General features: G+C 34.4%; 4 protein-coding genes across 21 annotated transcripts; 1 reads left to right on the top strand and 3 right to left on the bottom strand.

Annotated features, from left to right (window-relative positions):
• Nucleotides 1-1,761: 1,761 nt before the first annotated feature.
• On the top strand, nucleotides 1,762-3,311 carry LOC120253297 (pathogen-related protein-like). The gene is made up of 4 exons (XM_039261640.1): nucleotides 1,762-1,928; nucleotides 2,305-2,437; nucleotides 2,659-2,957; nucleotides 3,031-3,311. Exons 1-4 carry the CDS (start codon nucleotides 1,788-1,790, stop codon nucleotides 3,166-3,168), a joined length of 711 nt encoding a protein of 236 aa, XP_039117574.1. The 5' UTR covers nucleotides 1,762-1,787; the 3' UTR covers nucleotides 3,169-3,311.
• On the bottom strand, nucleotides 2,904-7,381 carry LOC120253296 (tRNA (guanine(10)-N2)-methyltransferase homolog). Of its 3 annotated transcripts, none has more exons than XM_039261639.1 (7): nucleotides 7,088-7,381; nucleotides 6,401-6,612; nucleotides 5,504-5,821; nucleotides 5,300-5,374; nucleotides 4,775-4,849; nucleotides 3,340-4,006; nucleotides 2,904-3,042 (listed from the first exon to the last, which is right to left on the bottom strand). In XM_039261639.1, exons 1-6 carry the CDS (start codon nucleotides 7,287-7,289, stop codon nucleotides 3,455-3,457), a joined length of 1,434 nt encoding a protein of 477 aa, XP_039117573.1. In that variant the 5' UTR covers nucleotides 7,290-7,381; the 3' UTR covers nucleotides 2,904-3,042; nucleotides 3,340-3,454. The 3 variants fall into 3 exon arrangements, with proteins under 3 accessions (XP_039117573.1, XP_039117571.1, XP_039117572.1); XM_039261637.1 differs by having other exon boundaries at nucleotides 3,033-3,171; XM_039261638.1 differs by lacking the exon at nucleotides 2,904-3,042 and adding an exon at nucleotides 3,088-3,164.
• Nucleotides 7,382-7,544: 163 nt separating this feature from the next.
• LOC120253304 (uncharacterized protein C57A10.07) lies at nucleotides 7,545-10,901 on the bottom strand. Its single transcript, XM_039261651.1, has 4 exons — nucleotides 10,782-10,901; nucleotides 9,708-10,621; nucleotides 8,262-8,386; nucleotides 7,545-8,022 (listed from the first exon to the last, which is right to left on the bottom strand). Exons 2-4 carry the CDS (start codon nucleotides 10,300-10,302, stop codon nucleotides 7,702-7,704), a joined length of 1,041 nt encoding a protein of 346 aa, XP_039117585.1. The 5' UTR covers nucleotides 10,303-10,621; nucleotides 10,782-10,901; the 3' UTR covers nucleotides 7,545-7,701.
• Nucleotides 10,902-11,553: 652 nt separating this feature from the next.
• On the bottom strand, nucleotides 11,554-20,927 carry LOC120253289 (probable ubiquitin-like-specific protease 2A). Of its 16 annotated transcripts, XM_039261625.1 has the most exons (13): nucleotides 20,566-20,927; nucleotides 20,358-20,474; nucleotides 19,943-20,100; nucleotides 18,920-19,853; nucleotides 18,722-18,781; nucleotides 17,658-17,741; nucleotides 16,848-16,925; nucleotides 15,565-16,661; nucleotides 15,309-15,476; nucleotides 15,098-15,229; nucleotides 14,171-14,252; nucleotides 13,975-14,085; nucleotides 13,460-13,870 (listed from the first exon to the last, which is right to left on the bottom strand). In XM_039261625.1, exons 8-13 carry the CDS (start codon nucleotides 15,717-15,719, stop codon nucleotides 13,661-13,663), a joined length of 858 nt encoding a protein of 285 aa, XP_039117559.1. In that variant the 5' UTR covers nucleotides 15,720-16,661; nucleotides 16,848-16,925; nucleotides 17,658-17,741; nucleotides 18,722-18,781; nucleotides 18,920-19,853; nucleotides 19,943-20,100; nucleotides 20,358-20,474; nucleotides 20,566-20,927; the 3' UTR covers nucleotides 13,460-13,660. The 16 variants fall into 16 exon arrangements, with proteins under 16 accessions (XP_039117561.1, XP_039117559.1, XP_039117548.1 ...); XM_039261614.1 differs by lacking the exon at nucleotides 16,848-16,925 and having other exon boundaries at nucleotides 15,565-15,742; nucleotides 17,658-18,201; XM_039261624.1 differs by having other exon boundaries at nucleotides 15,565-16,925.
• Nucleotides 20,928-27,358: the final 6,431 nt, after the last annotated feature.

Raw genomic sequence — 27,358 nt, 5'->3', positions numbered from 1 at the left:
TTCTTTGTTGATTAACGAACAAGCAACCTTTAATTGATTAAATAAACTTGTGATGTAATTACCACATATTTGCATGAATGTTTTGTTTGATTTTTAAACAATATGTAATTTTGTGGTTTAAAAAAAAAAAAAAAGACCAAGTGAGTTGTTCACCATGGGCTTTTTCCATTGTTTCTCAATATTGTTTGACATGTCAACCCAAGTATAGCATTAGTTATTCCCTCAATCATTTTTTTGCATAAATTTCATTTTGTTAAAAATAAATAAAATTATTGTGTATATTTAAATCATAAGTTAAGGCCATCTGCAACAGGCGCACACAAGATGTTGAGCGCTACTGTAGGAGCGCTATATTTTTTAGTATTTTTTTTTAATTTTCAGTTTTTATGTTTTCACTTTTTTTTTAATTTTTTTTTGTTTTTCTATTTTTTGTTTTTATAAATTTTATATTTTAATCAAATTAATAACTTATAATTTAAGTTTGTATTTTTCAATTAATAAAAAATAAAAATTTAACAAAAATAATACACGAAATAACTTCATTAAAATTAATAAAAATTACATGAATAATAAAATAAAAACATAGAAAACAATCATAATATAGATTATCATCGATAACAATAAGTAATTAATATAATATTTGCATTTATATTTATATGTTTTTTTATCAATCATATTTTATTTTATATTTAATAAATATTTATAATCAATATAAAATAAAATAAAATTTATATTTTAAATAATATAATATTTAAATTCAATGGTTAAAAGTGAAAGAATTAAAGATGATTAAATTTATTAATAGTATGAATACATAAATTGCGAAAGGAGAATAACATTTTTAAAATATTTTATTTTAAAGTTAAAATAGAGATAGTGGTTAGAGAAACTTTCACCGTAAAAGCTGTATTTTTGTGTATGGAGTGTCAAATATAGAGTTTTGGGTTAGAAATGACCTAAGAGGTAAATAGGTTGTGGTGTGTGCTGTTCTCCCACCCCTAGTGAGTTTGTTTTTATTGTTGGTTTTGTATAAGGATTTGGTCACTGTAAGCTCCCTAAGTTAGTATGTTTTTTCTTGGTGTTATATTTTCATTTTTTTTTAATAATTATACTATATTATTTTTTTTTTTTAAAAAAAAGGTAAGTAGGCCGGTAGCCATCTTAAGTCGTTCGAAATGCATTTATATAAAAAAATAACTAATGATGATAGTAAAATCAAATCAAACAATAGCTTAAAGATTTATATAAAAAATTCAAAATAAGAAAAAAAATATTGGAGAGTCAAAAAGATTCGACTATGTTGAAAATTAGGTACAATAATGACCATAAACACTTTACCAAAATCATATATAGATTACAAGTTAAATTACTAAAAAAAAAACTACTCATAAAAATTGACTTGTGATGATTCCACTGTTCTTTGAGTTTAGTTTGATTGTTTAAATTCTTTGGACAGGTTTTGACCATCGGATATTATTGGTCAAATAAAATTGCATTCGGGTTACAAACTCTACCAATTTGTATAAAAATCATATTGAATATTTTACAGAATACAAATAGGAACGCAAAATTTTTAAAATTAAAAATAACTTTGTCCGGGTGATAACAACAGTGTTGTTCATATTTGTCACAAGCACAAACTAAACTCAACTTGGTCACTTGGAAAGAAAAGTCTGAGTAGGAAACTTATTTTTCACAAGTTTCATACTTTATTAGCCATACATAAATCTATATAAGCATAAGGGTGTGTGTGTGTTTAGAATCTATAGAGAGAAAGGTTGAAGAAGATGGCAACTGACAAGGATGAGAAAGGAGATAAGTATAGATCACATATCTATGGAGAGGGAGAAAAAAATACTGAATGGAGGTACGGAGCACCTCCCAACTATGATATTGTAAACAAGCTCTTTGAAGAAGGCAAAACTAAGGTGAGTATTATTAGAATAATTAGTAGTCCTGCATCGGTTTTTAGATTGAATTGGACATAGAACCAACGGGCTTGCAGCCCACCGGAATTCCGGATCCCTTCATTTAGAAGAGATTCGAGTTCGATTCTCCTTAAACGTGCTACCTAGTTTCAAGCAGGTGAGGACGTATGGTATTTCTCCTTCCTGTGTACGTCCTTGAGAGTTGGTGTTTGTAGCTCTACTTCAAAAAGACAGATAATATGTTTGGTTTATGTGGATGTGTTAGAGCAACTAGTAGTCCCACATCTATTAATTTTTTTTAAAAAAAAATCATAAGTAAGAATATATAAGCTTAGTTTTTTTAAGATTTCTAATCATTTGTGTTTGTGCTTGGAAGGAATGGGCACCTGGTTCCCTGGAGGAGAAAGTGCATAACATGGTAAAAACCTGGGAAATGGAGATCTTTCACAAGAAGAGACCTCAAGATTTCAAAACTCTAAAGCCTGATATCTACACTGTCAGCCTCAATGGTATGTTTATACATTTTTTTCTTTTAATAAATCAGATAACTTCTTTGAATTTTGCCAAACAGAGCAATTTTGAATATATCACATAAAACCCTAGACAAATTTTGAAAATTAAAAATATAGATGAAAATGAACAATGAAGCAACATACATTCATTAGTAAAAAGAAAAAAAAAAAGGTTTTATCTCATTAAAGACTATCTAGTGCAAATGTTTTCATAACAGGAAGGAAGCCAATGAATCTTCAAGAAATAATGCAACTGGGAGGCTACAATCCTCTGCTGCAAACTGCACTGCCGGAAGAACTTCAAGCATATAATCCATTAGCACAAACAGGGCAAGCTTCACACGAGGCCTTTACGACGACATTCCCCCGAGGATTCGCCCTGGAAATAGTTCATGTCTATAGTGGACCACCAACAATAGTGTACAAGTTCAGGCACTGGGGTTTCATGGAGGGTCCTTTCAAAGGCCATGCACCAACTGGAGACATGGTGGAGTTCTATGGAATGGGAATATTTCATGTATGAGTATAACTTCTCATCATTCTTGATCCTAATGAACATGCATTGATGTTGAGAATTTTTGTATTGCTAGGTTGATGAAGACCTGAAAATAGAGAAGGTGGAGTTCTTTTATGATCATGGAGAACTACTTGGTGGTCTTCTCAAAGGCACTAAAATAGAGAGCTCGGAGAAGGCTCAGTCCAGCTGCCCCTTCATGAAAACCATCTGAATACTACAATTTGTATCTCAGCAACCCCGTAATAAATAAAGCAAGCGATAAATAAGCATGTCATGTAACCTTATCTTATGTCTGAATAATAAAATTGATTGATAGTACATAAGGTACTTAATGCTAAATCTAAGTTGAAAACAGTACAATCTTAATCTCATGGAGTTTTACCTTCGGTGGTGAAGTTGCCCGAAAAAGGGGAGCTTCACTCCAGCTAGTGTCATCAATTTAACAAAATGACTTCATAGTTATCGCCTGGAATAGAATGTTAGTTGAGAGTCTTGTGCTACACTTTCTTCCCTCGGTATTTTGGTTTTGAGTCTCTGTTGAACTTGGGGTTTCCCGACAAAGACTGAGAGTCCGCGGGGCTAAACACAGCAGAGTGAAGATTGCCTTCTTCCAACCATTTGAGATGATTCTCTTTGAAGTTCAGGTGCATCTTTTTGGCAGATTTGGCGATCTCTTCAGTGTATGCACCTGTCTTCACCATGGTCAGTAAATACCGGCTGTAGCGCAGGCTGAGGATCTGCTCACATGCTGCAATTTGAGTAAAACATGGATGCTCTGGGAATTGGGCATTGGTCGTACCATCCTCCCGTAATACAGGATAAAAGAAGACAAGCCTCCCTCCCATGACAAGCATTTTGGCTGCAAGGTCAAGAAGGTCATGCATGCATTCTGCTAGGCTGTATGGTGCTGTTGAGGGTATGTGATCAGATTTCTTCTCTTCCGGAACCGTGTAAGGATCAATAGCACCTTTTAACAATTTCCGTCCACCAGATTTCCGACCACCTGCACGAACGCCATACGGTGGATCACAAATTATAGCATCAAACACCTGATCCATGAAGAAACAGAGAAATATCAAAATCAATGATATTGGTACAGGTGTGCTAGAATCTTAACAAGACGAATCTCGTGTATAATAACTGGCAACTTTTGATGGTCACACCAAAGGCAGATGTTGCTTGCCTGATACACATACTTAAGGTGTCAGGTTGCAATGACAGATAAATATTGTAGACTGCATGGTATCATCAGTGAAATTTACATGATGCTATTGATAAAGAAGTTATCACTGTTTCAAGGATAAAATCAACTTTAGGAAAAACAACAATGCACCACTTGTATATAAACATGCCACTTCAAAAAGTAGTTGGCATGGTAAATGCTCTTATTCTCCTGAAACAAAACAGGAGGATATCATGTCTGGTCAGTCTGTCTTTTGGTGAGAAATAACTTAAACAGGTGGTTCACAACCATTTATAGGTCTTCATGCTTCTAGTTATTTATGCATTCAGTGCTAACAGCTCATAAAGGTTGTAATACAAGGTACTTCAATCTTTGTCTAGTTCATTCTACATACATCAGGCAGACGAGCATAAAATTGTACACAAGCAACAGTATGGATGTCTGCTATGAGTTCTAACAAAAACATGTATTCATAAACATGCCACATCCCCTGCTATGAAGCAAAAATAATATACGCCAATTAAAGTGATCTAAATAATAATAACTGCAGCAGAACTGTGCTAACAAAAAACCAATGACTCGACAAATTTTAAACCATGTAGTAGTAGAAAATTTGAATAGTGCATTAAACTACCTCCTTCAGCCCTGGTCGCCAAGGGGGTAAGTTATTGTCTGCTCTCAATAAAGAAAGAGGCATTGGCAACCCATACTGCAGAGGATACACAAACTAAATTAGTAATTTGAACTCCAATTCTAAAGATATAATTATATAAAAAGGGTAAAAGTAAGTAGAAAGGTCTTAAAATTATGAAATAAGTCTGACCACAATCTGAGATGTGCACACAGCAATTACAGCAAGTACTGTTCTTTAATGGTTTGCAGACAAAAGAATTATGAGTAATAGGAAGGTGCTATCGCTTTTGACTTTCAAACACAAATGGGAGTATCACATGTGGGATGAAGAAAAGAGGTATCTTTTATAAAAAGTTCATTGTTCAAAGTATCACTGACAATCAGCATAAGCTATGGTCTTCCACAAGAAACAAATTCAGTTTCCTTATTAAATCCCTTAAGCAGTCTATCCTAAGCTTATTTTCAAAACAAGAATTTCCAATTAAAATTTTTCAAGAAAGCCAAGCACAAAGATTAAGCATATTACCTGCTTAAAATTGCTCCAGACATTGCAATCTGGACCACGCCCATCTCTCACAACCCTTATGTCAATATCTGCACCCTGAGAAAATTAAATCAGAACCTTGGAAGAATCAAACAAAATTTAACCCACAAGTAAGGTTACTTAAAAGTATAAGACAACTCTGAGCCCATGGCCCTAAAATAGAAATATCTTCAAACAAATACAAACCATGGTCATCGCTCCAAAATGCGCAGCAGCAACAAGAATACTCCCAGTCCCAACAAAAGGATCATATACAAGCTTTCCTGGTTGTGCCAACCCTTGGTTTGCCATAAGAAAAGCCACCTCAGCATCCATTGCTGTTGGGCCCAAGTACTTGCGACTTTTCAACTGATATGTAGGCAGAAGCTTCCTATCAGCAGCCCCAACCTCTCGACTAAAAAAAATTTTTCTCTTCATAACTGGCGGAAGTCCATTATTTGATCCATAATCATCGGTTTCCATGAGCCAAAACTTATGATCTGGATTTCGTAGATCAACCCGACCCTGAAGCAGGGGCAAACAAATTTCAGACAAGTGTCAGCAAGGAGAATCAAATAATTAATGACATGGCTAAAGATTCAACCTAAGCTGTTCGTAAATCACTTGCCACGTGTATTACCACAGAATTAAAAGGCTATATAACACCATATGCCATCAGAAGCCAACATTTTCAAACACCATATACCATAAACTTCCATCTCCCATTAAATGAGCAGAATGGATCTGTGTTCCTTTATTAAGGAGCAACAATATTTAAGACCTGATGAAATTGAAGGCCAGAACCACAACTTGTATGTATGAATTACAGCAAAGCATGTCCCAATACAATTCACTCACAACAATACCAAGAAGGAAATTTTTCTCACATATTTTCCTTACTAAAAGAATGGGTCTTATACAAAGTTTACTTTAGATTGCCATAGAAGGCATTTCATATTTAAGCAAAAGACAACATTGCTTCTATATACAAGAAATTTTAGTTATAGCCAAGCAAATGAGAATTAAATATATAATGTATATGCAATTACCAGACATGATGAATGTATGAAGAAATGATACAAGACAAGAAAATATCAAACACACCTTGAATGGTATATAGCTGAGTCCTTCAATCCGCTCATTTTGTTCTTGAAAGCTAATCACCTTCCCAAAACTGTCTACTATGATGCGGAATGTGCTGTCCTCAGTCAAGTATGGAGACATGCGTTCTTCTGGAAATTTTCTTATAGCCACTTCCAATTCTTCATGGTTATCACCTTGTCCCCAAACTTCATAAATTCCCTTCACAAGTATACCTGTAAATCAGCATTTTCATGGCATCAACCACAATGAAAAACTGGCCTCAGTACTCCAATCAGCTATTCTTTGGCATGGAAACAAGGAAAATGCTATATATTATTTACGGCAACAAAAAAAAAATGAAAATAAGGTGAAGTGAAATTTGTTGGATTAATGGTTCAACCATGGTCAACAGTCGAGACGTTACGGATGAACTCAGGTCTTTACACGCAAAACCATGCAAGAAGTCAACTTGGAAACTAGCTATTTGAGCTCGATTCGCACCCACTAGAATAGTTATTCACAAATCATTTTGTATCAAAATCGCAACTTTGGTTGATAAAAGAAAAAAAAACCCAAAAAAGCAGAAACCCGCACCAAGCTTGCATTTCAAGCTCACTTTCAGTTATCAACGAAACGAGAACAAAACGAAAGAATCGAAACTCATCAATAGATGTTCAAATGAGAGACCAAATGAAAGACCAAACTCACTTCGGTTTGCAATCTTCCTAGCAATGTCCTCGGAGGGAAGGGAAACAAAATGGAAAGGGGAATCAATATGATGCCCTTCCGGGAGCTTCCACTCCAGCGATCGGTTCCCATCTCCATCTGATCCAAAGAGAACCGCAAGAGACTCAACCTCCGCACGCCGGTAATCCAGCAACCTATGGAAGAAGACGCAAAGGAACCACATCTCTCGATCCCTCCCTCACTCTCCGACCTCTTCTCGTCGGCGCCGGAGAACACGACCTAAAACCCTGGAAATGCGAAAGCTCGAGATTCCAGACTTTTTGAGAGCGGGTTTACTTAATAACGGATCGGGTTAACGACTCTTTCCAACCCGTTAACCCGCTTACGCTAATTTTTTTTAATAATTATTATCATATATATTTTGCATAAAAACCCTTGCAAAATATTTAAATTAGAGACAATGAAAAGTGGAATTCCCTGAGATTCCAAAGATGATTTTTATGCCTTCTTCCAGTCTCACATGCGTTTACAGATGATGTTCATAACATATACTGAATTTCACAGATCTTACAAACAACTCGAGTAATTACTAATTAGTGGATCAGATTGAAAAATTAAGTTCAAGTTGGAACTTATTATGATAACCATGGAAGGGTTCCGGGATAAGGAGCAGAACCACAGTAGCTAAATAAGCCTTTAAGCTCAGGGCATCCATTAGGATAAGGGATGTCCCGGTGAAAAGGGTCCCTTTTGAGTCTCTTTCGATGAAGTGAGCTTAGGCAACCGTAAGGGTCTTCTTCGGACTGAGACCTCACCAATGCTTCACCTTTCATTGCGGCTTCTTTAGAATCTTCGGTGGTGGGAGTACCGTGGAAGAAAAATCTTGATTCGGGAAAACCGATCGCTGAACGGTGCAAGTGAGCAAACCGCTCCTCCTTAAAATCATAGCTGATGACCTGATTGCAAGCATATGCGGGCATTGTAAGTGTGTGTTGCATGTGTTTGCATGATAAAGTCTAATTATGAAGTTTGATCTGAGAGAAATTATTTCCGGATTATCACAATGATGATGTTCAGTTCTGATAATTGTAACCAAAATAGAGGGTGCATGCACTTGTGTCTGTGATTATTGATTATGAACATATTTAATATGTTACAATATAGGAAATGTAAGGAAATGAAAGAGAACTCTGACCGTGATATTCTGAGGATAACTTCCAGTGAGCTCACGAAAACGACAGACACTGAAAAGAAGATTCTCAAAGCTGTCCCGGGCATGTTCCTCAGTCAGTGCTCTGTTTCTCACATTCTCTTTTTCCCCTGTTAACCGATAAGTGAAAAGTTCAATAGACAATGTATAGCAAGTGTTTTAAGTTTACAGAAAAGATACAATACAACATTCCGTTAAATTTTTGAAGTTAAAACAACATTAAGAAGTTCCGGTTTGCAAGCTTTCAACATATGAAATTTAACACAGCCAAGAAAACCATTACAAAAGCAGAAATCAGCAAAATGATAAGCAAGAGACAAAATCCTCAATCGACATAGGCATATGGAAATTAGATAATGTGCCTTGCTACCTAATATATTAGACTTGAATTAATGCTAATATATAGAACTAACATAAACTGCCTTGCCAACCAAATCCAAATGTATTTCATTATGAGAATTTTAGAAAGAGATGATCTTCATTGCCTTATCCAATGTCAGCAACAGATACAGTGTTAGCATCAGAAACTAGAAAGTAATATTCATATTCTTGGTCATTCAAGATATGAAAAGGAAAAAGCATCAAATTCAAATCAAGAAGAGACATTTGCCAACCATTTATTTGTTTAGCTTGTTTTTCCGGATGCTTGACTAACATCAGTAACTCAAATGAATATATATATATATATATATATATATATATATATATATATATATATTTCACAAAACCAACATCCACACTAGCAGTGTTATCATCCCAAAAAGAAGGAAGAGCAAACATTTAAACTAACAGCTTTTCCAATTTTTTTTAAGCTTAAAATTTAATGTATCATTCATATACTGTTGGAAATCAATATGCCTTCCATTGTATGTTTCTAGTAAGTAAAAATAAAGTAGAAGGTTATGCAGTAAATATATGTTTCACCTGAAGGATAATGTCAATGATTTCCCAGCATGCTAAAGATACATCTAGCCTATTTAATTGACACGACACAAAACCCATGTCAATGATTTCCCAGCATGATAAAGATACATCTAGCCTATTTAATTGACACAACACAAAACCCTTCTCTCCTGAAGATAATCAAGATTGAACACTAACACAATGAAACATCCACTAGATTAATCTACAATCAAATAGTACAAGGACAATTTCTTTCACACTTATGGCATTCAATATCAAAATATTAGAATAACTAATTTACACTTTGAGAAGATCAAAACTATTTGGTTCTTGTCCTCCAATCCAATCCGCACAGTCTCCAAAAATATAACATAACAATGTGAAATTAAATTTTTATAGCATGAAAAGTAAGTTTGTCAGCAAAATAAGCATGTCTTACTATCAAACTAAATCACTAAATCAGCCAATGGCTCACAAGCAAAAGTAAATAATTAAAGGGAAACAAATCCACAGAGCGAAGCAAATTACCAAACCATCCTTTTGATTCTGCAACAGACCAATAACTTTGAGCCTCACTAAGAGGGCCAGCATCTTTTCGAGTTTCCCCACCACTAAACAAAAGAAGAGCCCTCTCATCTTTTGCTACAGCCTCCACCCCATCTTTGATATGTGTAACAAATGTAGCAGCTTGGCCTGGATGTTTCTGGTATGGCTCCAAGAACCAAGAATCTTCGCTATCAATTCTCCCACAATTTACACTTGTGTAAATTGAATGCCCCGCAACCATAACAAGATTTTGAAGATTGGCCAAAGGATAGGAATTCGAACCTAATCCTAGCTTACCATTCTGTGAAACCATGGCTCTAAACCGATCCTCATATATGGAAAGAACCACCAACACAATCAAGCCAAAACACAAAGAGAGTAGGAAAATGGCAAGAGGGTGTAGCTTGAAGAAATAACGGATGCGGTTCCCTAAAGATTTCATCATCCTAATGATACCAGGATCTGAATTTTTCAGTTTCCGATGCTTTCTGAAAGTCCCAGATTCTAAGTCAAAGTCACCTCTTGGGTAAGCATGAAAAGCTTTGGGACTTCCAGGACCAAAAGGCTGATTGTTCATGGTGACATGAACTCTCACAAATTTAGAAAACAAGAGCTATCATAAAATCCATAAAAATACTTCAAAAAGCAAAATGAAACTAATACAAGATTGAAAATTTGAGTAAATAGATCACACTCAGATGGAATTCAATCAAGCGCTCAGCAAGTGGCTGCGAATCAGTACATTCCCAAGAGAAGATACAAAGTTATACAGATTGAAAAAACCTAACATTTAGATCAGAGTAACAAATTTGAGCTACAAACTGATAGAGATTGAGATCCAAAGGGGGAGCTAGGGATTAACACCCTGATAAAACACGAAAAGATCTGATTTTGACCTAATACATACAATCAAATCAGACAATAATCAGAGAAAAACAGAAAGAACAGCTGAATTATCGTTCATGAACAAAAAAATTCACAGCATGAACAATATATGATGTAAATTATTAAAAAAAAAAGAGGAAAATTCAGTGAAAAAGCAAAAAAGAGAGAGACCTTCTGGGAACGAGCAAACGAATCTGGAATTTTACGGCATTTTGGAAGGAAATCAAGAAGAGTTTTGACTTTTGACCCGACGAAAGATCTCTTAAGAGAGATCAGCGTCGAAGAGGTTAACGGGTTTGCTGGGTTCTTCGAGGTTTCGGGTTTGTAACCCGGATCCGCTAACCCGTTCACTGGGCGTCTCTCTAATCTCTATGTACGAATTGTTTTCTAATTAACCCCCAAAAAATCTCGAATTACTGAATTTTGTTGCATATAAGCGCCTGAGTTTATGAAAAATTGCATAAAATACTTAAAACAGAGAAAGTAAGTTGGAAATCCTGTAAATTATTGTTCATATTATTTCATTGTTATTATATGTTTTACAAAATGCAATAAACTTGTGTCAGAAATAGATGTAAAATAAGCTAAAAAATACATATACCCTCACTGATGAGAACGTAAAAAAGATTCAGTACTACATGTAATTTTATACAATTTTATTTGGTTTTTATATAATCATGTCGTGAATGTGAATTGCAATTATAACCTTCCTAAGAGAGGCTGTGTGCTAATAGATCAAAAGGTTGTCAGCATTTTTTTTATAACTAAGAGATAATACCCTACACATTCCTCATAAAACTTAATTCAGAACTACAAAAAGGCCATGATACGAGGACAAGTCCCTAAAAGCTAAAAACTAAAATAGAAGTTCAACAGGGAGAACAGCACCTGCTCTTCATTGCCATTGCTGAAGTTAATTCTCATATGAAACTAAGAATTACACATTCATATACAACAAACCAGAGGTCTAACTCATAAGTGAGAAATTCACAAAAACAACACATACTCAAACAATTGCATTACACGAATCTTTGCAATTAACAAACAGAAAATATAGTCACTAGCACATTCTATCTGTTTATTCGATTACTGTTATTGATCGGTAATTGTAACTTGGCAACATAGTCCTGCAGGAAATGGCATGAAAACAACAGCGCTGCATGATCGGCCACCACTTGTAAATGAACTCCGAGCAGAGATATCAAACAACTGGATTACACCAATCTTTGAAATTAACAAACAGAAAATATAGTCACTAGTGCATTCTATCTGTTTATTCGATTACTGTTATTGATCAGTAACTGTAACTTGGCGACATAGTCCTGCAAGAAATGGCATGAAAACAACAGCGCTGCCTGATCGGCCGCCACTTGTAAATGAACTCTGAGAAGAGGTATCAAACAACTGGATTACACCAATCTTTGAAATTAACAAACAGAAAATATAATCACTAGTGCATTCTATTGGTTTATTCGATTACAGTTATTGATCAGTAACTGTAACTTGGCGACATAGTCCTGCAGGAAATGACATGAAAACAACGGCGCTGCCTGATCGGCTACCACTTGTAAATGAACTCCAAGCAGAGATATCAAACAACTGGATTACACCAATCTTTGAAATTAACAAACAGAAAATATAGTCACTAGTGCATTCTATCTGTTTATTCGATTATTGTAATTGATCAATAACTGTAACTTAGCGATATAATCCTGCAGGAAATGGCATGAAAACAACAGCGCTGCATGATCGACCACCACTTGTAAATGAACTCCGAGCAGAGATATCAAACAACTGGATTACACCAATCTTTGAAATTAACAAAGAGAAAATATAGTCACTAGTACATTCTATCTGTTTGTTCGATTACTGTAATTGATCAGTAATTGTAACTTGGCGGCTTAGTCCTGCAGGCAATGGCATGAAAACAACGGTGCTGCCTGATCGGCTATCACTTGTAAATGAACTCTGAGCAGAGGTATCAAACAACTGGATTACACCAATCTTTGAAATTAACAAACAGAATATATAATCACTAGTGCATTCTATTGGTTTATTCGATTACTGTTATTGATCAGTAACTGTAACTTGGAGGCATAGTCCTGCAGGAAATGGCATGAAACAACAACACTGCATGATCGGCCACCACTTGTAAATGAACTCCGAGCAGAGGTATCAAACAACTGGATTACGCCAATCTTTGAAATTAACAAACAGAAAATATAGTCACTAGTGGATTCTATCTGTTTATTTGATTACTGTGATTGACCGGTAACTGTAAGCATGCTGGCATAGTCCTGCAGGACATGGCATGAAAACAACAGGACTGCCTGATCGGCTGCCACTTGTAAATGAACTCTGAGAAGAGGTATCAAACAACTGGATTACACCAATCTTTGAAATTAACAAACAGAAAATATAATCACTAGTGCATTCTATTGGTTTATTCGATTACTGTTATTGATCAGTAACTGTAACTTGGAGGCATAGTCCTGCAGGAAATGGCATGAAAACAACAACACTGCATGATCGGCCACCACTTGTAAATGAACTCCGAGCAGAGGTATCAAACAACTGGATTACGCCAATCTTTGAAATTAACAAACAGAAAATATAGTCACTAGTGGATTCTATCTGTTTATTTGATTACTGTGATTGACCGGTAACTGTAAGCATGCTGGCATAGTCCTGCAGGACATGGCATGAAAACAACAGGACTGCATGATTGGCTACATGTAAAAGAACTCTGAGCGGAGGTATCAAGCCTTCAAATAAATTGATGCCAATGCTTAATCATCCCAGCTTCCTTTGCTAGTGAGTATTAAGTTTCAGTTTCTTATGAGCTAATCACCAAAGGTAATCAAGAAAGCTATGTTAGGAGCTTTGTCCAAACAATAAAAGTACAAAGAATAGAGTAAACGTCTATTATTTACATGTTTGATAGCAAAGAAAAAAAACACACAAACATTTATTCATATATATGTTTATCTGTATGTGAGATATCCATATTTCAAAGAGAATTGAGAGCTGTAAATAATTTTTATCATATTTTAATGGTGAAAGGTTCGCAAGATTGATTGGTCACTAACATTTATTAGCTTCAGTAAACTAGACCTGTTGATTCTTTTATTCTCAGCAGCATCAAAGTGACAGATGCAAGTAAAAAACAGTAAGTAAATAATTCCAAACTTACATTCAAAAGAATAGATTTCCTTCCGAAAGCTTTCTAGGTCATCTGGACTAAACCAGTCTTCCTTGAGCTGAAGAAAAAACACAATAAAAAAAGTTCAATGTTCACTATGTAAATTAATTTTTAGACTCCAGCATATATAAATAGGCACTTCATCATTAGAGACTAACTTACAAAGTATGGATAGCCATCCAGAGTGAAAATTGCGGGGGCATTTTGGGCAAATAAATGTAAGTAGTAGAGAACAAAGATACCACAATCCACACCATTTCTCTGCTGTGGAACCTATCATAGTAACATTGTAAAAGTTGCGTCATCGTATTGAATAATGCAGTAATATATAAAGAAATATATGGCAGAGAATGATCACCTTGGGAACAAGAAGAGGAATTTTGTATATATCCTCTTTCATCTCATCCCCTGCTTCAGTTCGACAAATGTCCAACACAAATCTATTTAAAACCATGAACATGTGTAAATTGACCAATAAAAGTTGCTGCATAATGCAGTTTCTCATTATTAATGTTGCTAAAAAGCAACCACTCAGACAGCTTTCCTGTTCCAGTTGCCTTAGTGTTTGGCAATAATAAATGCAAGCGATAATCAATATTATAAGGTCTCCTTCGAGGTGATATACCTAGTGATTACCACATACAACAGAATAACTATGCAGTTTGCCATAAATGCTTGTATATCACCACATACGACAATATAGGTGCATTTATATCAAACAATTGACAGTCCAGAGGCAACAATTGTATGCAGTAGGATACCATAATAGAGACATTATCTTAAAGTTGAAATTTAAAACCAAGAGGGCAATAAATTTTCTTCACACTAAATGTATGCCAATAGGCTGATAATACACAAGACACCATTAGATGTTGGATGGTACGACATCAAAATAATAAATCTACCTTCTGCCGTCATCCTCATCCATCCTAGTTATCTAGTTACCAATAAATAGAAATTTTAATTTGTATCACAGCAAAATAAGATCATGAGAGGTATTAATTATCAAGCAATAACACCGAAAGAAACAAAAATCAATGAAAAGCGAGTGCTTCCATCCTTTTATAATAGAGCATTGAAGGCATAGAGATGTTCTGTAACAGCCGACAAAATAATATAATCACATGCAGAATCAGGATGAGATGCATTTTACAAATAGACATGGTTATTGAGAATTATGTGAAATAGTTACCAAAGTTCACAAAATTTTTAGATAGGTAAAACAAGGAATTCCGTGTTTTGATTATATTGTCATGCAAAGGAAAGGCAAAAAACAAGCGCATGCCTTCTTATATCCGGCTCTAGCCTCTTTGGATCTGCTTTATGGAGCGAATCTAGCAGTAACATGCAGGGCTTCTCAGTGTCAGGCTGCCTGTTTTCTCCAAAGTTGCAAAGGATAAGAAGGCTCCAGTGTCCCCTGTAAATTTTTTTTAAAAACATATTAAATGAAGTCACAGCTAGAGAAAAAAAAAAGTTTCATATGAAAGAGAGATCACCAGCAAACAATTGGAATGAAAACATATTTCCTTTTAAATATCTTTTTCTTTTTGATCCACTTGAGCACCTTTTCCTTTGTCACTGCTCTCTTGTACATATAAAACCATAAAGAATCAAGACATGCAAAGGAACTCCTTTTCTCTTCTGTTATATTTTCCCATAAATGCCTACATCAATAAAAAGGACACATTGCCAGATGACAGTTAAGGCCATATCTACATCAACATAACTAGCTCTCAAAACAATGTAACTCACTCTAAGTAATATTCAAACTGATCAGTGTCTATCATGTTCTCATTATCTGAATGCAATGCTCTGTCACTCTGAAGCCTTTGTGGATGGCTGTTTTGAGGAACAGAACCAATGGAAGAGAGGTGAACTCCAGAGTTACTTGATTGCTCCTCTGCCATCTTTATACGACTCCTGCTAGTAGCTACAAAAATAGATGAATAAATAAAAAAAGATGCTTTGTACTTCACTATGAAGAAATACTAAAATAGACACTGCTTGTAGATTATGTTTGTGCTATGTGCCTTGCTGGAATGATCACATATCACACTCTTCACTACATTCATAAACCATTCCTAATTTAACTGTCAAGCAAAGTAGAGATTAAATGTGGCCATTATAAAGCAAATGCATTTGACGCATTTATATTGCAACTTATGATATAGAAGAAGACAACCAATTTAAAAGGGTTTACGGCTTACATGGCACTCCTGCGGTAATAAACAAAAGAAAAAATAGCAAGAAAAGCATCACAATCACTGGGTAGAGCCGCCTGTGAATTATAAGGAAAAGTATTAAACTATAAATAAAACTTGCATTCTACGTTCCTCTTCCAATGTCTTGAGAATTGAGGAAGCAAAGGGGAACAGAAGACAAGTATGGAAAATCAGTATTGTCCATCAATTTTATTTTCTTCAGTCAAGTGAACACAAGAAAACATTTATTTTATTTTTTGTTCTCTTCTGTTTTCTGTCAAATAAAAAATACCCAACAGCATTACAAAAGGAAAACATCAACACATGTGGTAAAGCAGATTGGCCAATATTCTAATCAAAATAAAACATACTCCTAGTCAAGAAGCATCCATCAATTTTATTTTCTTCACTCAACTAAACACAGGGAAACAAAATTTCTCCTTTTCCCCCTTACCTTCCTCTGTTTTCTCTCAAGTCAAACACACCCTTCGTGCAGCATTCCAAATGGAGAACACCAACACGTTATAAACCAGAGCAACCAGTGTTCTAATCAAAACAAAGCATACCTCAAGGCACATAGATTCACAAAACACAACCAAAAGAACTCCCAGACTCTTCTTTCTCTGCCCTAACACCACAACCTTGCAACTAATACACAAAGACAGATGAAAACAAACAAAGATCAGTAAACAAACATGACACAATATAAACTCAAGTTAGAACCTTTCCATAACATCAACGCCAGTAAGTTAACCAAATTGAGCATATCCCCCCTTAGAAGGGAAAAACATGGAAAACAGAATAGAAATCACTGATGTAAGTATGGACGCCTACCACAACCCTCCTTCAGACTTGAAGCCATAGTTGCCAAATGCCACAGAGAAAGCTGGCTTGTTTAACCCCTTTTTGGTGCTGTGCAGAAGATAAATATTGGACATCGAAGACTTTGAGCTTGGTACCATTTATCTTGTTATGCATTAAATGCACATTCATTGCAAGCAGTTTTAATGATTTAGGGGAAAAATTTATTGGCTTTTTTTATGCCAAAAATAGATAATTGTAACTTTGAATTTTAAAATTTTTTTATTATTTGATTACTGATGTGTTCAGATATGGTTCTTACCAAGGTGGGTAACAAATTAGGAAGTTCATTAATATTACACTTTATAATATATGGTGTAACTTATTGGTCAGGTTCCAACAAACCTAATTATAATTTGTTGCATCATTCCTGTTAAATTTTATATTTTTGGTACTAGTGGGCCCTATATGGACTCTATATGGGTTTAGGGATCTTACACCAAAAAGTCTCAAGACTTAGTGGCTCTACCCCTATAACTATATATAAACCCATTATACTACTATCACACAACCGATGTGGTACTATATTTCCAACAATTCCAATGATTCATAATGAATGGTTTAAAAGTTAGGCAGGATTGCTAATTCTCTATGATATGGTATGACTCAAAAGCTGACTTCTAGGTGATCATGATTAAATATTGCAATTAAGTGAAATTCAGTTTGACAACTTTAAACCACAATAGAGACTCAATGCATGCTTGTGTGATTACAAATACATGCTAAAGAAAAGAACATTCTGAACATGATGTTCTAAGGATAAGTTCCAGTAAATTCTTGTACCATCAGTCACAGAGTAGAAGATTCTCGAAGCGGTCACATGCATGCTCTTCTGTTGGTGCTCTGCTTCTCACAGTCCCTTGCCTCCTGTTAAGCATCAAGTGTAAAGCTTAATGGATGAAAATCGGAAGAGTTTGAAGCTAACACAGAAGATCTAAGACTACAATTAAATTGACAACAAGTCCATATCACCGTATTTTCCACCTCTAAGGCTCACTAATAGAAGGGGGAAAAAGACAATTTCAGTAAAATTTCAGTGGTACAAAGAAACCTATCAAATTTGACATGATCAAGAAAACCATTACAGAAAGCAGAAATCAGAAAACGACAAGCAAGAGTGAAAAACTTTACCCATTAAGTAAGGTAGGGATATGGAGAATCGGAAGATATGCTACACCATATGTTAGATATGAATGAATGTGAAGGAAATAATAGGACTAACATGAGCTACCTTGTCAACCAGCTCCAAGTGGAATTTTTGTTGTAAGAATTTTGGCAGGCAACCTTCATTACTTATCCAACTCGGCCAATAGGACACATTGATGAGCTGTGGTCAACAGAAACTAATTGGCAGTGCTAATATCTTCTACTTGAAATAAGAAAACAAAAGGTGCCAAACGAGAAAGCAAGAAAAGACTTTGCAAATGATTTATTCTTTTAGGTTGCTTATATCTATAAGTGATTAACATCAATAACTCAAACTAAAAATAGTTATTTTACAAAAGCAAAATTCTCCCTAGGTATGTTACCATCACAACCAAAAGAAAGGGCAGACATTCAAACAAACTGCTTCTCTAAGTTTCTCTGAGCTCAAATTGATGATGTAACATATACATCGCAAAATTAATATTCCTTCAAATATATGTTTCTTAAGGGGGAAAAAAGGTAAATTATGTAGCAAATATGTGTGGATAGTGGAGATAGATATATCTAACTAACCTCCCACCCAAAGATTCATCAACACTGAAAATTAACACATTGCGTGCCATCCACTAGATACTACAATCAAATAGTGCAGGAAATCTTTACTCAAGCTTACACATTCAAAATATAGATATTGCACTAACCAATCTGCAGTTCAAGACATCAAATCTATTTGGTTCTTCTTTACTGATCAGATCCATACACTGCATCAAAAAAATAGGAATATGACAATGCAAAATTTAATTTTCATTGCACGAAAGTTATGATAGTCACCAAAGATGTACATTTCCCAATGTCAAATATTATCTCAGGAGATGGGTCAAGGGCAAAAGTAAACAAACCTTCCTTTTGACTCAGCAACAACCAAAAAACTTTCAGCCTTTTGCCAAGGTCAGCATCTTGTGGACTTTCCCCAGCAGTAAACAGAGGAGACCTCTTATCTTTTGCAACAGCGCCATCTTTGATGTGTGTGAAAGCAGCAGCTTGGCTTGGGTCTTTCAGGTATGACTCCAAGGACCAAGAATCTTTGCTATCAATCTTCCCACATTTTAACTGATCATTAATGAGAAACCCTATCCTTGCACCAAGGCCTGCTCTCTTTATGGTAACTTAAGCATCTATAGCTTGAGGGAAGAAACATCTTCTATGTTTTTGGATGCATGCTGGTAGGTATGATGACGCACAACCATATTTAGATATTGGGGGGTGAGCTATAGTAATTTTTTACTATACTAACAACACCCAAGTAATGCATTAGCATTCTTACTCAGCCTCATCAATTCTAGTTATCATTAAAAGGAACATCTTTTCCAAATTAGTACAACAAAATAGGATCTCGGACAGGTATCCATTATCCAAAGATGAATGACAATAGATAAACAAAACAATGAGCAACTACTGTTGGGTGATTCCATCCTTTCATAGTGACGGATTGAAGGCACAGGGACATTATGTGACAAACAACAGAATAATAGTACCAAATGAAGAATCAGGATAATATGCATTTTATAAATCAGGCAGGTTAATGAGAATTGTAAGAAACAGTTGCCAAAAGTTCAACAAAGCCTTTGACAAATGTGAAACAAAGAATTATGTGTTTTAATTATAATAGCATGTAAAGGAAAGGTGCAAAACAATTGCAGGCCTTCATATATAGGGCTCCAGCTTCATTGGATCTGCTCATTGGAATGAATCTAGCAGTGTCATGCAAGGTTTTTGTTGTTTGTTTGTGTTGTTTCTCCAAAGTTACAAAAGGTAAGTAGCCTCCCGTGGTCCCTATAATTTTTTTTTTAAAGGCCTAATTGAATCAATTAAGTCAAGCCACCAAGAAAAAAATAGAATTTCTATCTGTAAGAGATACTCACCAGCAAACAATGGGAACCAAAACATGCTTCCATGAAACATATATGCTTCTTGTGACCCAATTAAGCACATTCTCTCTTGCGAATCCTCCCATATACATAGAAAAACATAAAGAATCAAGGGGTGCCTCTTCTCTTCTGATATAGTCTTCCACAAATCCCTGGATCAATAAGGATACATTTTCATATCGCAGTAAGTCGATACAGCTACATCATCATAACTAGCTCAAACCCAAGTAACTCATTCCAAGGGGCCATTTAGTGCTTTGCAGTGAAAGACTTTTGCAGTAGTAAAGTCTTTTCCTACAATTACTTTCCATACAAAGTAACAACATAATATTTGGTATGTATAATGAAAATTGTATTTGAAATGCATGTAAAGTTAATTCCTTCATTTGGTAATTCAACCAAATAATACCTCCAGAAATCCGTTTTTGTAGCTCCACCAAGAGCTGAAGGTCATCTCCACCAACAAGCAAGTGCTGAACTAATATCTCTTTACTCTGCAACTCACCATTCCCAGCACTAAACCAAACTGCAAAAAGAGAAGCCATAAAGACAGTTCAACAAAGCACAAAACTTGGAATTTCTTGATGGAAAAACAGAAAAAGAAAGTGATGGCAAACCTTTTCCTGAAAGTCTGGGGTTAGTCCCCATGAATGGATTCCAGCTAAAGAGAGAACAAGAGGAAGGAGGTGAAAAGGTGGGTGTGAAGAGTCTAGGGAGGTGAAGCAATGGAAGAGAAGAGTAGCAGGGGCCTCTCAAAGGAGAGAAGGGGAGAGAAGAGGAGGAGATGAGTGGGAGGGAGTCTGAGGTTGGGTAGGAAGAAGGATGGGGAAGAGAAGGAAGAAAGATGAGTTGCTCTCAACATGTTTAGCAAAAAAATATTTTGTTTCTTGCTCTGAACATCCAGAAAGATTGTCTTTGTGGAATTTCAAAGGAAGATAATATGTTGAATATAAAAAGCCCAATCTTGTTCAAAGCCCATCCGGCCATTAATTAATGTTAATATTATTAATGTATTTAAAAGATTTGAAAATAGTTGAAGAAATATTAATCCTTGATTATATTTGAAAAATTATTAATTATTATTAGTAAATATAAACCGCTAATTAGAAAAAAAAATTACTGAAGGGTGTTTAGATGGAGGATTAAGAGTGGAAGGCACTAAAACGCCTTGATTTTTTGTTTTAATTCCTTTTAGGGCATGTTTGGCTGTAAAATAAAAAAATGGTATAATTTTATTATGCAGGAAGTGCAAGTGATTATTACAGAAATTATGGCATATTTTATTCTTACAGAATTAGTGTTTGGTTAACAAAATAAAAAAAAACATTACGGGGACTGGGTGATCGACGACCGGACCGTCGGGGGACTGGTGGCCGGTCTCCGGAGGCTGGCCAGACCGGTGGCTGATCGCCGGAGGTTGGCCGGACCGTCAGTAGATTGATGACTGGTGGCTGGATTAAAAAAGAGAGAGACTTTTTGCAATGGGAAAATATTCCACTCTAAGTGGAATATTTTTTTATGCCATAATACCTATATTATGCCATAATTTTATACTCTAAAATAAGTACCCAAATATAGAGAGAAGCTCTTCTTTAAAATTTTTGTCATTGTAGTTTTTTTATTGATAATTTTTTTCTTATAGAAATACTTGTGTGTTTTAGAAAAGGAACTTTGAGGGTTTATATAGGCCTCCACCTAACAAATGGATGCCCAAGATCAATTTCATCCAATGGCTCTCATGAATGGGGTAGGTGCCATATGCCACAAATAATTCATCCCAACAACCCCTTATAATGAAAAAATATTAAAATTATTTATTTAAATTATTAACAGCCGGTTACAATTAGTGAAAGTAAAAATAATATAGTAGAAGTGAGAAAAAATAAGTTATAAGAAAAATTAATGAAAATTATAAGGGTTTGGATGTAAAATATTTTTAATTTAAAAACTACCGGGCCGCAGTTTTTTAAAAAATAAAAACTTAATATTAAAAAAATAATAGGCCTTTAGTTTTTTTAAAAAATAAATTTAAATATTAAAAAACCACAATGGGACCGGCTAATTTAAAAAAATAATAAAAAAATATAAAATGCGCATTTCTATAAATAATTATGGAAATGCGTATTTTGGGATATAATTTAAAAAAACACAATATTTTATTAAATTAGCCTATTTAATTCTCCAAAATCTACCTTTATTTGCCAGTAGAAAACAAATTGATTGACCACCCAAACTTGCCAATTAAAGCAAAAAAACAACAATGCCTTCAATAACATCAGTTGCTTAAACTAATTTAATTAGCCATATAATTTCATTTTCAACTTATAATGCAGCTATTGCATAATACTTAATATAATATATAAAATATAATATAATAACACTGTTGGAACAAAATTAAATAACACAAGAATCAAACCAAAATATATGATAATTCATACTTTTAATAATAATACATATAAAAATTATTTAACTATAGTTAATTGGTGACATTTGTATTATATTTGTATCATTGTTATCTCCATTATTATAAAAACACACGCTATCCTAAAAAATCACAAAATAATAGGTTAAAGATTAAGAAAAAAAAACCACAAGCACTCGCTCACAAAAGGGTGATGAGTTAAGGATGCAAAAGAAACAACTGAAATTTCTAATAACAAAAAAAAATGTGATAAAAATTTTTGTATGTCTCATAATCTAGATTAAGCTATTTCGAGGTTGCAGACTTGTAGTGGGAGTACCTTAATCTAAATTAACCTCTATATTTATATAAAAAAAGGGACTAAACCATAAAAAGAGCATTTGTCAAAATTTTAAACTAGGCTTAATCCACCCCTTAATTCTTCATACAATCATCCCCTAAATACCTTGATTATTATCTAAAATCTCCATATGATAAATATCATTTATGATTTTTATCACAAAAATTAAGAGAATGATTAATAGCTTAAATTATAACAAACATTCACAATTATTACCCTTTTAATTGCAGTCGACACAACATATTTCTCTTACTTTAGAGAAAAATGAAATAATTGTAAATTTTATTTTTATTTTTAAATTTTTATACGTGTGCTGCGGATGGCCGCTCCGTACCGCCACATGGCATTGCCAGATTGGTCAGTTTTGAATTAAAGTTGGATCAATCTTGTGTACGTAGTGTTTGTGGGATCCACCACGTGATGCATAGAGAAATTATTTCTCAGGCGACAGTCTAATGTAAGTAATCTCTCTTTCATTTGAGTACATATAAACCGGGTTTATGTAAATAAATATCATTAGTACTAATAGTTTTGTATTAAAATAAGTAGTACAGGATAGTAGGTACTAATATCTATTAATACTAGCCTTTAGCATATAATTTACGCAAATAACAGTGTTATATAAGTCCTATATAAATTACTAGCCAACGGTTATTATTACATGCAGAGATGGCATTCCCTAACATGTATATGTATTATAGGAACAGACAACCATATACTAGCTTTGGTATAATACCCTGTATATGAAGAACAAATATCCATACAGACAACCGTTCTACGGCAGACGTCAGCACTCTCGTGGGCTACTGACTGGGATCATCACAAAAAAACCATTACTGTGATCTAAAATCAATTATATTACAAAACCTATTAAATTCGGTGCAAACCTTGTTAAACCTGGTAATAGGTCAATAAACTATCTCAGCTTACCATCATTTGGTATAAAAGATAACGAGAGGGAGAAATCAATCATAATGCTGAGATCCTTGTATTTAACCGGAACTGTTAAAGTTATGAAATTGCCAGAACAAAATATGATGGTTGTTGATGATAAGTCAAGATATTTACTACAGGGCGTTCTTAGTGTATTTGTAGTGAAAGACATGAGACCACGAGGAATGACACTTCCAGATTTTAAGGATATATTTAATGTTAGTGAAAACTACACAGCAGATGCATTAATTAAGTCATCCCTAAGATCAAGATACTCCCTAATCTGTAAGAAGAAAATTGTAATCAATAAACCAGGTGCCTTGTATATTGAAGACATACGGCGGTATATTAAATTGTCATCTAGGTATCCGGTATGATCAGTGTTCCGTGATGAAACTAAAATAAAGACCGGGCAATACACCAACACATTGAAGAATGCATTGCTTCTGTATTGTACTTGGTATAGTGAAGGAACCACTTCTGTACAGTTGGGTATTAATACAAGGATTGGTTATGTGTAATGATGTATTTAAAGTAACTGAATTATGTACATTGCATGTATTTCTTGTTAAAATTCATTCAGATAAATATATAACAAAACAAATACAAAAACAGGAATAAATTAAAGATTACTACATCTCTATAACAAAATATATACATACTCATACAAATACATTAAAATCCTTGAAAATTTTTACATAAACTGTAAAATACATAATCCTGTAAATAACCATTGTAGCCTACATATTATATTTAAATATGGCCGCACAGCGGCATACATTTTAGATTGGTTTGTTTGGTGAATTAACAGAAAAATTCTCCTGTAATTTCTGTATTGTCTCTGAAATTGATTTGCCAATAAGTAAGCCCAGCTGCGCTGGTTCCATAGTGATGCTGGTATGTGGATCACAAGATGTTCCAGTTCCTACCTCTGAAATAGAAGGCCCAATTGGGTCGATATCCCTCATAGCATGTGAATCATGATCAGCCAGAGATCAACATAAGTTAAATTCCCTATCCTTGTATGGCTCACCTGGCAGTAGATTTAAAAAATTGGAACTTGTTAGTGCTGAAAATTGTATAATGAAAATTGTATTTGAAATGCATGTAAAGTTAATTCCTTCATTTGGTTTGAATAAGTTTATATGTAAAGTTATATCCATTCTCAATTTGCCCTTGATCACTCAAGTTAAAATTTTAAAACAAAAACAAAAACCATATAAAAGTCAATATCCCACCACCAAACCCTTGTACTCCCTCCGTTCCTTTTTATCTGTCATTTTCTAACATTAAGAAGCATTTATTAATATTTTTTTTCTAAAACTACCCTTAACACTATATTCAACTCTCTTCTTGGAATTAAATATAAGAGAGAAATGTGAAAATATAAATTAGGGGTAATTTTGAAAAGATAAGTAATTTTTTATAAAAATTTGTGAAATAACTAAATTTCTTGGTAAGTGAGATTCGGTTAACCATGACAGATAAAAAGGAATGGAGGAAGTACATTAAATGAACTCATTAAAAACATACATAAAACCAAAATCCTATTCCAAAAAGGCAAAAAAATAACAAAAAACAAGTATCACCACAAAAAAAAATATTGAAAAAGTAAGAAAAATATAAGAAAAGATCTAAGGAGTGATCCCTCTTGCCCTAAGATTTTGGAAATGAAAGAAAAGCGGAGAAGTTTTGCTTTATGGTTTTCAAAGACAAGAAAAGATAAAGAAATTTTTTTTACTTAAATAAGGGGGTAGTATTGGAATTTCACTTGTCTCACATTTTCACAGCCACTATATAACCCTTTTCACACCCTCTCCCCTATGAATCATTTTCCCTGTTCAAAGGGAAAGTAATTGCATAAAAACTATTACTTTACATAGTTCATATTAAAATCTAACTTGTGAAAGTCTTTCACAAGCTTTACTTCTCTGCAAAGTTTACTTTCCCATATACCAAAAGTGGGACTCAAATATAATGATGTTTAGCTTCTCCAGATCATTTGAACATGAAAGTCGGCTAGTTTGAAGACTTTGAGATTGCTTGTGTTAAGGAACTAAATCAAGGAAGGAAAAGGCTTGACTTCCAGAGTTACTTAACTGCTCATCCGCTTTCCTTGTAGGACACCTAATAGTAACTATACTATAAAAAAAAATAAAATAAAAAAAATAAAAGACTTGGCAAGTGCCTCAATTGCTTGTAGATTGCTTGTACTGTGCCTTGCTTGAAAGGGAAATTGTTCATAATTCACATTCTTCACTATACTCGTGCAAATCCTTAATTTAATTGTCACAAAAAAAAAAAGAGAATAGAAGAGGTTGTGGTAAACACTCTGGATGCAATTAAACAAAAGAAAAAATGGCAAGAAAAACATCACAATCATAAGGGTGAGATGCCTACAAAAATCATAACCTAAAAGGAAATTTATTAAACTAATAATAAAACTCCACATTCCATGTTTGTTTCCCAGTATTTGGAAGATTGATGCCAAATAAAAGTTAAGAGAACAATGGTGAAGAAGATGAGCATTATCTATCAATTTTATTGTCTTGACCCAAGTAATGCACTAAATCAAATTTCTATCTTTTACTCCCTCTGTCGGTCCATCCCATCATAAGTGTCCACCTTAATCATTTCACAAAGGGTAAAAAAAAGTAGTCGGAATCAAAATTTCACAAACATTTAGCTTACTTTTCCATTGTACCCATCATTTAGCTTCCATCCACTAAGACTGTGCATTTAAAACAATAGTGGTAGAAAACAATATATTTAAATAGATAAGTAAAGTTAAATTTAGAAATTAGCACTTAAATTAGTTAGGTGGACAGATAATTTGGGAAATTAAAAGCTTATAAGAGTGGACACTTACAATGGGACAGATGGAGTAATTTTCTTTCCTTCTCATCTATTTTCCCTCACATCAAAGACGTACTGGTGTTGCGCCGGTGTCCAACACAGGCATGCCGTCAACACAGCTAGACATGAAGTTCGACGCTCTTGCCACCATCGCGGTCAAAGCCCTCATTGACTTCATCACCATCTCCTTTTTTGGAAGATCAAGGAAGTTGGGGCCTTAGCTGGGTCTTGGGCTTGTGTCTATAGGGGTTGTGGGCTTTGCCAAGGCTTGCGGGGGATTAGAAAAAAGAGGAAGGGAGGTGATGAGAGGTGGAGCGGAGGAAGATAGTTATGGGAAATAAAGGAAGACGGCTATGAGACGAGCTCTCACCTTGGAGCCGAAGGCTTTTTTTTAAGATCTAGGGTTTTTTCTTTAAAAGCCGGGATGATCCTCGCCGTTGATTGTTTGTAACACAGATGTATGATCTGTGCTAATGGGTCTATTTTTCTTCTCATCAAATAAGCATATATGATTTCTAACATACATAATAAAATCAAAATCAAAATAAATTATAAAACAAATAACCTTAAGTATGGAAAATATAAATATTTGCATTTACAATAAATATTTTACTTAATAGATATATATTTAAAATATTTTTTATTGCCGTGTCTTGTCGTACCCATGTCTTTATTTTTTAATAATTACCGTGTCGCAGTGCCTGTGTCATGTCATGTTGTGTTGCGTGTCACAGTGCCCGTTTCATGTCATGTTGTGTTGAGTATCTGTGATGCTTCATAGCTTATACAACATTCTAAATGGAGAAGATTGATATTTCTTCTAAACCAGAGCAACAAACACTCTAACCAAAATGAAACA

The sequence above is a fragment of the Dioscorea cayenensis genome, unplaced genomic scaffold, assembly GCF_009730915.1.
Source record: "Dioscorea cayenensis subsp. rotundata cultivar TDr96_F1 unplaced genomic scaffold, TDr96_F1_v2_PseudoChromosome.rev07_lg8_w22 25.fasta BLBR01000032.1, whole genome shotgun sequence".
NCBI lineage: Eukaryota > Viridiplantae > Streptophyta > Magnoliopsida > Dioscoreales > Dioscoreaceae > Dioscorea > Dioscorea cayenensis.
Note: the sequence above shows the minus strand (reverse complement) of the source record. Positions and strands in the feature narration are given on the sequence as shown.

Excerpts from the sequence above, each read along its gene's own strand:
- LOC120253296 (XM_039261639.1), bottom strand. The coding sequence starts at position 7,289 with ATGTGGTTCCTTTGCGTCTTCTTCCATAGGTTGCTGGATTACCGGCGT. Across the intron at positions 6,613-7,087 it reads TAGGAAGATTGCAAACCGAA|GTATACTTGTGAAGGGAATT; the intron begins GTGAGTTTGGTC and ends GCTGATTTACAG. Across the intron at positions 4,007-4,774 it reads GGCGACCAGGGCTGAAGGAG|GTGTTTGATGCTATAATTTG; the intron begins GTAGTTTAATGC and ends TTCATGGATCAG.
- LOC120253297 (XM_039261640.1), top strand. The coding sequence starts at position 1,788 with ATGGCAACTGACAAGGATGAGAAAGGAGATAAGTATAGATCACATATC. Across the intron at positions 1,929-2,304 it reads TTGAAGAAGGCAAAACTAAG|GAATGGGCACCTGGTTCCCT; the intron begins GTGAGTATTATT and ends TGTGCTTGGAAG. Across the intron at positions 2,438-2,658 it reads CTACACTGTCAGCCTCAATG|GAAGGAAGCCAATGAATCTT; the intron begins GTATGTTTATAC and ends TTTTCATAACAG.
- LOC120253289 (XM_039261618.1), bottom strand. The coding sequence starts at position 17,700 with ATGCATGTGACCGCTTCGAGAATCTTCTACTCTGTGACTGATG. Across the intron at positions 15,743-17,657 it reads CTTCTACTCTGTGACTGATG|CTACTAGCAGGAGTCGTATA; the intron begins GTACAAGAATTT and ends CTATTTTTGTAG. Across the intron at positions 15,230-15,308 it reads TTCATTCCAATTGTTTGCTG|GGGACACTGGAGCCTTCTTA; the intron begins GTGATCTCTCTT and ends AAAAATTTACAG.
- LOC120253304 (XM_039261651.1), bottom strand. The coding sequence starts at position 10,302 with ATGAACAATCAGCCTTTTGGTCCTGGAAGTCCCAAAGCTTTTCATGCT. Across the intron at positions 8,387-9,707 it reads AGAATCAAAAGGATGGTTTG|GGGAAAAAGAGAATGTGAGA; the intron begins GTAATTTGCTTC and ends ATCGGTTAACAG. Across the intron at positions 8,023-8,261 it reads GTTATCCTCAGAATATCACG|GTCATCAGCTATGATTTTAA; the intron begins GTCAGAGTTCTC and ends GCTTGCAATCAG.